The sequence below is a fragment of the Alternaria postmessia genome (genome assembly GCF_024291825.1).
Source record: "Alternaria postmessia strain BMP 2775 chromosome Unknown scaffold_39, whole genome shotgun sequence".
Classification (NCBI taxonomy): Eukaryota; Fungi; Ascomycota; class Dothideomycetes; order Pleosporales; family Pleosporaceae; genus Alternaria; species Alternaria postmessia.
In genome coordinates, this window is record NW_026260112.1 from 96,928 (window position 1) to 109,580 (window position 12,653).

At 50.7% G+C, this 12,653-nt stretch overlaps 4 protein-coding genes across 4 annotated transcripts; 1 reads left to right on the forward strand and 3 right to left on the reverse strand.

Moving 5' to 3' along the window:
• Positions 1-249: 249 nt before the first annotated feature.
• AMT1 (ammonium transporter Amt1) lies at positions 250-2,035 on the forward strand (the record flags this gene model as incomplete). The annotated part of the gene is made up of 5 exons (XM_051732819.1): positions 250-363; positions 436-500; positions 572-826; positions 876-1,550; positions 1,609-2,035. 5 exons carry the CDS (start codon positions 250-252, stop codon positions 2,033-2,035), a joined length of 1,536 nt encoding a protein of 511 aa, XP_051587398.1.
• An 805-nt stretch (positions 2,036-2,840) lies between these two features.
• Positions 2,841-3,950, reverse strand: CKB1 (casein kinase 2 regulatory subunit; the record flags this gene model as incomplete). Its single annotated transcript, XM_051732820.1, has 1 exon — positions 2,841-3,950. The coding sequence occupies one exon, from the start codon at positions 3,948-3,950 to the stop codon at positions 2,841-2,843; it is 1,110 nt and encodes a 369-aa protein (XP_051587399.1).
• Positions 3,951-4,577: 627 nt separating this feature from the next.
• On the reverse strand, positions 4,578-6,894 carry J4E82_006565 (uncharacterized protein; the record flags this gene model as incomplete). The annotated part of the gene is made up of 3 exons (XM_051732821.1): positions 4,578-5,765; positions 5,812-6,710; positions 6,774-6,894. 3 exons carry the CDS (start codon positions 6,892-6,894, stop codon positions 4,578-4,580), a joined length of 2,208 nt encoding a protein of 735 aa, XP_051587400.1.
• A 376-nt stretch (positions 6,895-7,270) lies between these two features.
• On the reverse strand, positions 7,271-12,550 carry J4E82_006566 (uncharacterized protein; the record flags this gene model as incomplete). The annotated part of the gene is made up of 5 exons (XM_051732822.1): positions 7,271-9,232; positions 9,279-11,738; positions 11,785-11,873; positions 11,927-12,133; positions 12,406-12,550. The coding sequence occupies 5 exons, from the start codon at positions 12,548-12,550 to the stop codon at positions 7,271-7,273; spliced, it is 4,863 nt and encodes a 1,620-aa protein (XP_051587401.1).
• Positions 12,551-12,653: the final 103 nt, after the last annotated feature.

Here is a 12,653-nt window from a genome sequence, read left to right on the forward strand (position 1 = left end):
TTCAGTATTGGGGCGGACGCCAAGGGTCAACTGCAGACTTGGAGATCCCTGAACGTGTAGCGATCGACCAATCTTCACTTTCCCATCCGCCTGCACGCAATCCCTTCTCTCTCTACGACTCTCTAAAGTCTACATAATTACCTCGCATCTTTTCGGATTTGTAGCCAGTAACCGCGCATTGCCGATACATGACACATTCGAGTCCAACAAACATTTAATCGAAAGAGCGACGACCCGGGAAACGACAGGATGGATCCCGTATCTTCGGGCTTGGACCCCACACTCCCTCTGGAGACGTTTGGTAATACCACAGATCCCACGGGAGGCGATTCGAGGTTATACAATCTCAATGTGTTTTACAATGTGAGTTTGGCTACCAGAGACGGAACCGTAAGGTTTTAGTGGTAACGCGGGGCTAATGCCATGTTTCTCTAGCCCGGCGATATCGCTTGGATGATCACATCAACCGCCCTCGTGCTTCTTATGATACCGGGTGTAGGGTCAGTAACCCAACTCCACTTTGAAACTTTGCAACCTTGCAACCATGTACACAGGTCTAACGGAATTGCAGCTTCTTCTATTCCGGGCTGGCACGCAGAAAGTCGGCGCTATCGCTACTATGGCTGTCTGTCATGGCGACTGCAGTCGTCTCTTTCCAATGGTTCTTCTGGGGTTACTCTCTAGCCTTTTCGCACAAGGCTGGAAAGTATATTGGTGCGCTGGATAACTTTGGCCTGATGAATGTGCTGGGTGCTCCTTCGGTGGGAAGCCCGCGTATTCCTGATCTCATGTTCTGTGTCTACCAGGGCATGTTTGCTGCTATCACGTATGTTTATCACACTTTGGTCCTCAAAACCGATGCTAATTGTAAACAGCGTTGCACTTGCCGTTGGAGCTGTTGCCGAGCGAGGACGCATGCTACCTTGCATCATCTACATGTTTGTCTGGACGACTATCATCTACGACCCCATTGCATGCTGGACCTGGAACTCATCTGGATGGGTCTTCCAAATGGGTGGCTTGGACTTTGCTGGCGGAACTCCGGTTCACATTGCATCCGGATGTGCTGCCCTCGCCTACTCTTACATGCTTGGAAAGCGAAGTGGTCACGGTACCCAGGAACTCAACTACCGTCCCCACAACGTCACGCACATTGTTATCGGCACTGTATTCCTCTGGGTGGGGTGGTTCGGCTTCAACGCTGGTTCGGCTCTGTCTGCTAACCTACGCGCTATCATGGCTGCTGTATGCACCAATCTTGCTGCCTGTGTTGGTGGTATTACCTGGTGCCTAGTTGACTACCGTTTGGAACGCAAGTGGTCCACCGTTGGCTTCTGCTCCGGTGTTATCGCTGGTCTTGTCTGCATCACCCCTGGTTCTGGATATGTCCCTGCCTGGGCTGCTGTTGTTTTCGGTGTGTGTGGTGGTGTTGCTTGCAACTACGCGACGAAGCTCAAGTATTTCCTCCGCTGCGATGATGCCCTCGATATCTTTGCTGTCCATGGCGTTGGTGGCTTCATCGGAAACATCCTCACTGCGTTTTTCGCTACGTAAGCCATACACGATAATTTTCATTTTTGAAAATTCGCGTTACTAACCATTATGCAGTGACTACATTGCGCATCTCGATGGTTACACTGTTATCGATGGTGGTTGGCTCAACCACCATTGGGTGCAACTTGGCTATCAACTTGCCGATTCTTTCACCGGCGGCGCATACTCCTTCCTCGGGACCTGTCTTATCCTCGGAGCTCTTGACTTTATTGGCAAATTCATCCCCGCCTTCAGGCTCCGTGCGACGGAAGAGGAAGAAGCTGCTGGTATTGATGACGTCGAGATTGGCGAGTTCGCGTACGACTACGTCGAGCTCACCCGTGAGGTCAAGATCCCTGATGACGACATAATCGACGAGGGCATGTCAACGCATTCGCTCGAAGGTCACGGTGCTGGCATGGCCATGACGAGCCACCACGAGAAGAACCAAGACTCTGTTGATTCGGCCAACCAGCTCGCTGAATGGGCACATCGTGCGTAATAAGCTCGTAGCTTGTATTTCAGTTATTTTTTCTCGCACCATATATCGCTTTATACCAATTTGTTTCAATAAAGTCTAGGAAGCTTGACGCTCTGTACGTGTGTATGTAAGTGGTTATCGACGATGTAAATGATGGGATCAGACCTGGAAAGAGTAGAGCAAACTTATTATCTGTTGACCTCTTTACCACGGCTCTATGAATATGTAGAAATAATCCTCATTATGTTATAATCATGCGTGGTCCATATCACTCTATCGCCTTTGACTATGAAGATCCATCCTGTGACTGTGTCTGGCGTCGATCGAACCCAGCAAACATCCAACGTACGTCTCAGGGATGCTCATAGTGCATAGCAATTTCTGTGGAACACTCCATCATTAGGAATGTTCTTGTAAGCGTCACGTCAATGCGATACTCCAAACGCCATGGCTTTGAAAGTAGAAACGAACAGGTAAAATTCTTGGATTCTCATTGAGTCATGCTCGGAGGAAACTCCATCAAGAATCAGCTAAGACTTTCCACCTCTTATACGTCTTTCTTTGAACAATAAGTAAAAAAAAAAAATCTCGACCTAATAGTCCCAACTCACTATGCTCCGCTCCCTTGTGTGAAAGTGTGACGGTGTGAAGAAAGAAAAGTGACAAGAATGTCCTTGACTAAGCCAACTCATTCGAACATGGCCTCCCTTTGGCGTTGCGCCTTTTTCGCCCTGCCTTTCAGGTACAGTGCTATTTGGCTGGTTGATAAATCTGTCCCATATTCGGTAGCATCGGGATCGACATTCTCAGGTGTTTGTGGAGACCTCTAGCCCGCAGCTGCTCCAACACCGTTGGTGTCCATTGGGCTGCCTCCACCAGCGTTGGATCCGTTCGTCGGCCGTCTGCGTGCCCGGATAGCTTTCTTTCTTCGGTCCACTGGCGCACCCTTTCCGCCTTCCGCTACATCGACCATGTTGAGGTCGTCGTCGTCTGGCCGGTCTGCATCCTCATCATGTTCTTCCCAATATCTTCTCGTCTCGTCAAGCTCAGTAACGTCCGTGGGCCGCATCCGTAACCACTTCATCCGAGGTCCTGATCGTGCGCGCTCGCTGACTCGGAAGCCGTAGATGCGTGGTTCGTAGATGCTGCCTGTGCCGAGACCAGGCGCAAGGTTGTGCGGTGCGACGCCGTTTATGGAAGTGACATTTGAGGGTGTAGTATTCCGCGACTTGCCGTCTGCGCTTTGCGATTGTAATTGCTGTAGTGCATCGATAGTGTTTGACGTGTTGTTGCGCAGCCCACCACCGATGTCGAGGTCCGTAAAGGTCATGAAGAAGAGCGAAGGAAAGGTTGTGCCGAAGAAAGCACCGTCGACGGTTTGGAAGCGCGAGTTAGGCGGGGTATATACGTCTAGACAGGAAGGGCAGAACAGCTTGACGGTCTCGTGGCCAGGGCTATCGTTGAGGCCAACGGGGAGAACTTTGCAGGAGTTGCAGTTCACGCGCGGGCAGGTGCCAAAATGCTGAAGCTCGTACTTTTCAGCCATCTGCTGTATACCTGGTCTAGAGGTGATGTAGCGTTGATGTATGAGTCCGTAGAGGAGTTCAGCAGAGCTCTCTATCACGCTGAGGTCGGATGCTATGCGGAGATGTCTGCGGTCGCCTGCCCTTCGGTAGCCCGGTGCCCTCTCGTCGCCCAGTATCTCATCTTCCTCCTCTTCCTCCTCCTCTTCCTCCTCGTCGTCCTCGTCGTCCTCGGGCTCCACGTCGAGTATCATCTCCAAAGCTTCCTTGTACATGGGTACCTGCGATTGCAGGCCCGTCAGGTTGAAATCATCTTCGATGAAGTCTTCCGACACCTCAGCGAAGTATTCGTGGCCCAAAAGACCGCAAAAGGACGCGATCCACGACTCGGTGACCTGCGAAGATGACGACATGCTGTCTTGGGTGTAGAGACGTCGAGACCGCTTTCTAGACGCGGCTCAGGTTATGACGCGCAGCCGCAATGCGTGCGTGATGCCAGAGACGAGGGGTTCGAAAATGCGAATGTGGGGGTAAACGTGTGTAGGCGTGACGGAAGCCAAAGGCGCCAGATCGTACAAGATGGCTGTGGGTTAGGGTATATTTCTTTTGTGAAGCTGCACTTGCAGCCTTGTTATCGCATGTGTGTTGGCGTTGGGGTAGCGGGCAGGGAAGGGCTCGGCGAAAGTCGTGATCCAGGTGAGGCCGGTGGGGGAGGGGTCGAGCGAGCGCAGAGTCTGGTGAGAGGGCGGTGGAGTGTCTTGCGCCGGTTCTACCTGGCTATCAGTACGGCTAGGCTTGAAGCGTCGCAGAGCTATGTTGCAAGTTGTGTTTTGGCAGATGAAGATCGCAGGTTGCCCTGGCCGAGCTTAGCGATTGGCACGTGATCAGGCCAGGCCCTGCGAACTTGCTAGGTATAGAGGTGAAGCACGATAGTTTCTGTTACCAATACCACGTGGATTCGGAATGAGATCAAGTATTACAATAACAATATAAATGTCTAACATATATCAGAAGAAAGATCTTGGCTCAACAGCTACACATCAAAACAAGTCTCTCAAAATCCTTGCCAGCTCGTCATTCTCATGCGAGAACCCATTCACAAACTCTCCATTTGAGCTAGGAAGTTCATTCGCTGTCCCTCCAAAGCCGTTGAGGTTGAAGATACCTCCGGCAGCCTCGAACAAGGTCGTCAAATCACTAGCCATTCCATGCGGTGTATCAAGATTAGACCCGTTACGGCCGTTTGAGAAGAGGGCTAGATCGTCCATCGAGTGACCTGCAAGACCTGCCATTGCAACAGCAGCCGATGAATGTGCGTCATGGGTGTCGTCGTTGCGTATGACGAGTCCCAGACGGGGCCCGACTTCCTTGATCGTCTTGATAGTTCTCCAGAGACGTTTCGATACGTATGAGTTTGACGATAGGCCACGGACGAGCTCAAGAGCCATGTAGAACTCGTCTCGAGACTGCTGACTGAATTCAGCTGGCGCATGGGCAACAGCTAGGAACAATACTGCCAGAGCCGAAATAAGGAAGTAATTGAACATAGTCTGTTGGCTTCTGTAGATGTCCGATGTTTGGTTGATATATGTCAGTATGCGAATCGTATCCTTGGCGACCTTGACTACAACGTGTGCAAATTCAAGATTCTCCATGATGGTAGTTGCGGTATGTAGTACTGGGCGGTAGATGAGTATTCGCATCTGGTTGGCTCGAAGGTAGAGCACGACCTGTAAACGGTGGACGACTCGTGCAGGAGGTTCGACCTGTCTACCGCTGTCCGGATGAACGAACTTTAATGAATCCGGTATAGTACGGTGCCAGTTCAAAACCTGAAAGTCAAGGAAAGATATGTCATCCTTGTTAATCTTGTCTTGGTGTCCTACATCGGCGACAGACTTCCATACCTTCGAGCCGATGACCGAGTATGATATCATGGCGTTGAGATACGGCGTAGACTCGTGTGTAGATATGTCTGGTTTCGGCACATTAGTATCAATATCCGCGTCTTGCAGAGCAAAAGGCATCCCCGTGCCGAAGCTCCAACGACGATCGAGCACGTAGATTGTCCAGAAAGTCCTAATTGCTGCTGCTTGCTCTTCGGGATCGGGGAAGAGAGCCAAGTACGTATCGCGACGATGTAAGCCCAACTCTAGACAGTGTCGCGCAGCTAGGCCAATGACGCGCCAGGCCATAGCTTCATCATCACGGGTGAAGTGATACATGGCCTACGTTTGTGAGCGAAGTTCAGTCACAAGAGAATCCACTACTCACTGTCAGCACCAAGAGGCTGATTCCATGGAGGCTGACAGGATCGGTCAAGGCCTTGTCCACAATCTTGTGTACGTTCTCGAAGAGTCTCTCGCCCAAAGGGTCCTTTCCTCCGCCTTCGAGGACCAGTGTTATTGCGAGAACGAGCTTCAATACGCTAATCTGTTCATCGACCATTGCATCTGACCCAGGATACGAGCCTTGTATCAGACCCGATCTAGCCGCAGCTTCTACAAACGTGAACAACATCTCGGCATAGCGTAACAATTTGTCCACTTCCAGGATAGGGTACATGGTGCCCATCTCTTCGTGCCAAACATGTACCAAGCGCATAGCCTCGTGCTTGGAGATGGACCATATCGGGTCCTTATCCGTATGCAAGGGACGTTTTGGCACCATGGGGTGGAGTATTGGAGGGGACGCTCTTGGAGTTGCGTCGCGGGTCAAGATGCCATCGTCTTCACCTTCCTCGCCCGCGTTTATGCCCATGGTCTTCAAGCTTGACCTAGCCACCCCAACATTGAATGCATTCGACGTCGGGCCGTGGAAACGAGGGTGTTTGCTGAAGGATTTGGATCGCGAACGGGCGGATTGGGGAGGTAACATGGGCGTCTGCTGGTAGTCAGGGTTGAATGGGGTGCCGATTGAGCCATTGCTCTGCACGTCGACCTGAGCCCGGAGCGCGTTGAGGTTCTGGAACAGGTCATCAACCTGCTGCTGGAGGGAAGTTATGTGTGTTGACATTTGCTTGAACTCGTCGCTGTCTTTGAACGAGTTGCAGCAGTTGGGCGCGTAGGCGCACTCCAGGTTGAGGTTCCCGCAACGTTGGCATGGTGTCTCGCCATTGCACTTGATCTTTCGTCTTTTGCATTCGTTGCACGCGATGCTTATGTATCTGTTGCCTAAACCAAGCATACCAAATCAGTCTCCGGTCGCATGCCATGTCGTGTATCAAGTCCACTCACGCTTCGCGCGCTGTGTGGGCGCGCCATTCTCGTTTTTCCGCTTCGAGTTACTGCTGGAGTCGTTCGCTGGACTCATCGTATCGCTCGCAGTATTCCTGTCCGCTGGCGATGTCGCGCTCATGGTTAATTCCGCCTGCGCGCGAGTGTTCCGCGACAGAAGTCGATGTGTGGAGCTGTCTGATGTCTCCGGTGTCTGTGCTTTGCGGGGATGCCCGAAAGATCCGCTTAGCTTGAGTACGAAGTACGAGGGCGCTCGTCTTCTCCTGACTTGTGCTTTGGAGCCCTTACTTTCATTCGTTTTGTTATTACAGTAATGCAGAAAGCATCGAACGTGCTGAGGTAGCAAGCTATGAAGGTACAGTCAAAGAGACACGAACCGCCTTCAACTCATCAGCCTCGGTAGTGATTGAGGCATCACGTGGGCAAAGTTATGGCATCACCTTCGCGAGTATAGTCCACAAACTTGGACATGTCCATTTAGTAGTACAAAAGGACTTTCAGTCATCATCTAACCCAAATTCATCACCGATCAAATCAGTCAGCTTTGCCAAGTGCTCAAATACCTCACCATCCTGCCTAGCTACCCTCGTCGCTCTGAGAAGCAATGGGTACAGCCTGTGCAGATGCTTTCGGTGCTTGGATTTGACTCCCGGGGCATCAGGTATCGCCTGTGGCTCGCTCTTCAATTTCTCCAGTTGTTCCAGTACAAAAATCAGCTCACGCCTTTGCGATTCTGGTGCAGGCATGCGGCCGCGAAGTGGCTGGTCTGCGATATACGTCTTGAGCGGAAGTGCGCACCTTAGAATGAGATATGGAGCCGCTGCTTGAGCTAGCTTGATGCATTCCGGACTGCTATCGTGCAGGGAGACAAGGCGAAAGAGCTCGGAGAGACAGGCATAGCTCATGTCTGGTCGCCATGTATAATCCAGCTCCGCAGTCTGTCCAAGGCGTATCTTGTAGAGCTCTTCGAGTGGCGAAGTGGCGGTCTCAGGCAGTTCTCCAGGTAGAGGGCTATGGGTCAAAGATGTGGAGAAGAGATTGCGAGCGTATGTACGTCGAAGACTATCTGGCAGCGAAGCGGAGCCGAGCGGTAGCGTGATGAGGTTGCGAAAGTGAGTGAAAGATTGTATGTCGAACTGCTCATCTTTCCCAAATGAAGTCTGAGCACTAGGCAATGATTGCGCTCGCGTAATGCAGTACGCGATGTCGACGAGTGTGGTCCAAATGTCTTTACTGGATTCAATATGTGGCAACACTGACTCAAGTATTGTTGTGGATGTCGTAGTGGCCTTTTGCCACAGAGTCGGTGCTCTGCCTTCTCGCTGCCACACATACTTTTCCTCTATCGGCCGTGCTAAGCTGGTAAGAGCAAATGACAGTGCGTTGCTTGTATACATCTCTTTCACCCCAACATGTCTGATGGCAATGTCTTGCAGCAGCGTCATTGATGCTTTTGAAAGTGCTACAAAGGTCGGTCCGCGCTTCTCCGGAGACTCAGCCAAAGAGGTATACGGTAGCGCAACAAACCGGCCCAACAAACGTATTAGATACGACGGAATGTCAGTACCTTCTGTCTTGACTGTCGCCAAGCATTCCATGATCTGACTTTGAAGCGTCGTCATAGTATCCAGATCTGACGAGTAAGCGACTTCGTCTGAGTTAACAACGCAGGCTTCGAGACTCGTGAGCATAGAAGGCAAATCTTTGATAAGGAGTCCATCTGCGAGCCGATAGATCGCTTTAAAAGCCTCTGCATATGCTACAAAAGCGTCTTGGTTATCCTCTTCGTGTGTGTCTTGCCAAGCATCTGGAGTGGGAAAGTAGCTTCTCCACACTGCCGCAGTTTTGAGAAGAGGATCCGTGCCCAACACATTGGCGTTTTCGGCCTGAGATAGGATACCTGTCATTGTACGGAATACCGAAGCTCCTAAGGCATGCGAGCGGTAATCGAAGTAGCGTTTCAGGAGTTCGAGTAGCTCTGACCATGCGTCACCGAGCTGGGACCTGTCCAGCTTTTCCATGTAAAGCGTGTTGAGGACGGTAACGGTTTGGAGAACGGCTTTCGTAGTCTCATCCCATTCTTTCAGATCGTCTTTGCGTGGTCGTTGCTGTCTATTGTCGTTTTGGATGTCCAAATTGGCCTCTACCATACCGAACAATATAGTGCGAAGGCATAGTAACCACACTTCCGAAGAAAGTTGGTCCGAACAGTTTTCAAAGATCCTTTGTATCGTTTGTATTGAAGAATGTCGCACCTCCATACGTTCATCTGTTGTGATGGATGAGAGATTTAGCAAAACTTGAAGCCATAAAGCTGCAGTATTTCCTTCCTGTGGGCACGTGTGTACATCTCGTTTAACTTGCTCCTTGTCACTGGCTTGAGAAACAACTTTCGTCAATAAAGAGAGGTCGGTCCGTGACTGCAAGTAATCGGACACGTTCCAAAAGAAGGTAATCGCCTGTAGCAGGTTAGGCGTGTACCATGGGCTCGGAGCAGAGACTCACAGTGAGTGACATGTTCAGATCCTCTCGCTGGGAGCAGAACCTGCGCAAGAGTTCTAGGAGCGTCGAGAGGCAAGCATCCGGAACAGCGGTCATGAAATCCGAACAAACGAGGTTGGCTGTTGCAAATGCGGATCGAGCAAGAGACCTTGAGATAACGTCTACAGTGGTATTAGTGCTTTTGCTGAGGTCTGAGGTATCGACGTCTTTTGTAGCACCCTGTTCTGGTGCTGCTTGATGAGTAAAGACGCTCATCAAGCTTTCGATGACAGAGGTCCAGCCAGCAACTAGCGACTCTCCACATTGCTCAATCACGTTTTTGAGTGCGTCAAGAGCTATCTGGTGAACACGTATATCCGTATCAGTGATCGTGTCTTTGCTGATACCATCATAGTGATGGAGGTCAGTAATCTGTTTTTGCAATGCAGCAAGTATGCGAGCTTGGATTTCTTCGCGCTGCTCATCGGACATGGAAAGCTCAGCAATCTCCCTGACCGTCCTAGCTAGAATATCGGCTGCCAGCAGCCTCGTAGATGTGGCTTTTCGACCGTCGGTAGAGTAACGCACAACTTCTCGAATCAGGATATCCCATCCACTTTCTGCGGGATCATATTGCGACAATCTGCTTTCGTTTAGCGAAGCCAACTCTCCGATTTTGTTCAATGCGAACGCCGAATCGCGGGAGTTTGCATCCGTGTTAAGAGGTATTCCAGATACGCTACCAAGCCGCCGCTGATGCAAAACCTGGGGGCGGCCAGAAGTGGTTGGCGTTCTTTGCCCGCTCTCTGAAGGCGATACACCATTGAGAAGTGAGCAAAGAGCTTGCAACACCTCAGAGAAGGAATCGTTAGGAAAGTCCACAGTACTCTCGAAAAGTCTGCGAGCGGCGCTCTGCACAGCTGAGGTTTCTGCCTCCATCTTCTCCGTGTTGGTTTCCATATCCATACGATTTCCAGATACAGATGCACGACTGCTAGTCTGGCTGGACAAGGATAGCACTAGATCGGCTACTTGAAGCGTCTCAAAGACGATGGACCAGGCTGATTGCAGCGTCGGGCCCAACGCGATTGCCAAATTGAGCAGAGCCCGTAGACACAATAGATTGCGAGGTCCCAGTGTAGGTGCTGACACATCGTGTGAAGGGCGCCGGTTTTTATCAGTGGACATTGAGGAAGCTTGACTCACGAAGCTGTCTACGCTGAGCATCCCTCTTGCATTAGAGAAGATACCAGGCTTTTCACCCACAGGTGACGCAGCGTTAGCTAACAGCAAGTTTGACGGGACTGCTGCCTTGCCCATGGTTGTGAGAAACGCATCTCGCGGTGTTGAGAGTCTAAGAAGTCCAGCGACCTGGGTGAATTTCTGTATGGCTCGGACTAGAGCCCGATAATAGTCTGCGTCAAGCGTCGCATTGAGAAATGTTGAACAGGTTGCAAGGACTGCAGGCCAGCATTCCGTGACCAATTTCGTTGAGATTTGCACGTAGGGGTACGCTGCGTGATCGGTCAAGTCCAGAGGGTTGACTGGTATAGTCTTTTTGCGGAAAGAGTGAGTTCTCGAGAGCCTTCGAACGTTTCGATCTGGAGATGCGTCTGTGTCGTTTTCGTTCGTCTCCTCGGCCTTGATTTTCTTCCGATTCCGATTTTCATGATGTACGGTCAGAGGAAGAACAAACTTCGCTAAGCTCTCGGAAATATTAGTGATGCAAGTTAGCACCAGACTATATATGTACGTTTCAGGTAATGCAGGCGGCTCGGTTTTGTCGAGATGTTCGATACAAGGAGTCTTGAGAGAACTCCACTGCATGCTGATACCTGAAGGACGAACATTGTTGCTACTATCGCTCACGGAGCCCCCTATGACGCCGGCCAATGCACCCGCTTCTGCAACAGCTTGGTCTGACACCGCGGCACTACTGTCCTCAAAGCCAGCGGCAGCTGTCGAGTGTTGGCCTAAGCCAATGATTGCTGGTTTCTCGGTCGCAAGACGAACGAAAGCAGCTAGATTGTCTCCGAATATGTTCTTTTTTCCGTTTTCCGCATCGAAGAGCGCATAAATTGCTAGAAGAAGTCTAGAATCAGCGTAGATGCTGCGGAACACTTCGAGGCAAAGAGCTCTTTTCCATGCCTGAGAAGCCTCGGGATCGAGCATGTGGTTCAGAAGACCAAGCGCAATCTCGCATTCGGAGGGAAGCGTGTCAAGGTGATATCGGATGATGAGATGTAGTATCCGGATGATACGAACAGTTACTGCGAAGGACAGACGGTCAGATAGCGAGCGAATTATCAGCGGCATCAGCTGGGATCGCATGATGTAGATCTGCTCAAGATGGGTCGTCATGATCTTATTGTGATTTGATAAGATGGCCTCGATTAGTTCCAGTGTTGAGGCTGGCGGCAGAGAAGCGAATCGCATGAAGATGGGTTTCTCTCCTACGACGAGTGCAATAAGATCGGTAAACATCTAAGCTCGATCAGTAAAGCCTCTAGCATGGAAGAGGTTTACAGACCTTGTAGGCATCGTTCGCTGCCGGCCTGACGGATACTTGGCCATCGTCGCCTTTCACCTCGGTCACTGTAGGGATCTCTAGGGACTTCTCTTTGCGCTTGGTCAGTCTACAACACGTATGTACTCTTAGTTCGACAAAATACCATCTTCTGATGCAACCCTGTCGAATACAACAATGACTAGTTGTTGCAACGTAGCTGCAGCCGTGTTGCTGACGGCGAAATTCTTCGCATTCTGAAGACTTGAACAGATTTGCAGGACAGCGGATAGTGACTCGCTCCGTATTTCCGCGGGGTAGTTCTGCACCAGTGAAGGCAACGCCTGCAGTATCTTCAACTGAACATCATGACCTGGTAGTGTTAGCTATATTGAAAGCGCTCGGTGATTGACCTTCTTTACTTGATGCCACGGATCCCCGAAATGCTTCTAGTACTTCTGTCAGCCGTTCTCGTGGCAACGACCGCGAAACACATAATCTCTGGAGACATGAGATTCCTGTAGATGCGAATTTGGCGTTCTGAGTTCCACAGGCAATTAGAAAAGGCGAGATGAAATGAGGCCGTCGGGAGAGATCTTTACTGCGGTCAATATATGTGAAGCGACGGACATTGGGCTAGCTCACCAGCCGAAAGTTGAGCCTCAGAAGTATTAGAAAGAGACTTCAAGTCTTTCAAAGCTGCTTCTGCAGCATTTCGTAGTTCTGTGTTCTTGCGCTTTGCATCCTGTATAAGGTTGCCTAATTCAGCCGCCAAGATTTGAGCTGTCATTCTTTTGGTATGAGCCGGAGCATCTGGACGGTCAATGCAAGCAAAGGAGCGACTCGAGAATGCGGTACTGTGTTGTTGTTTGGTCGAATTGCTAGAGGCAACG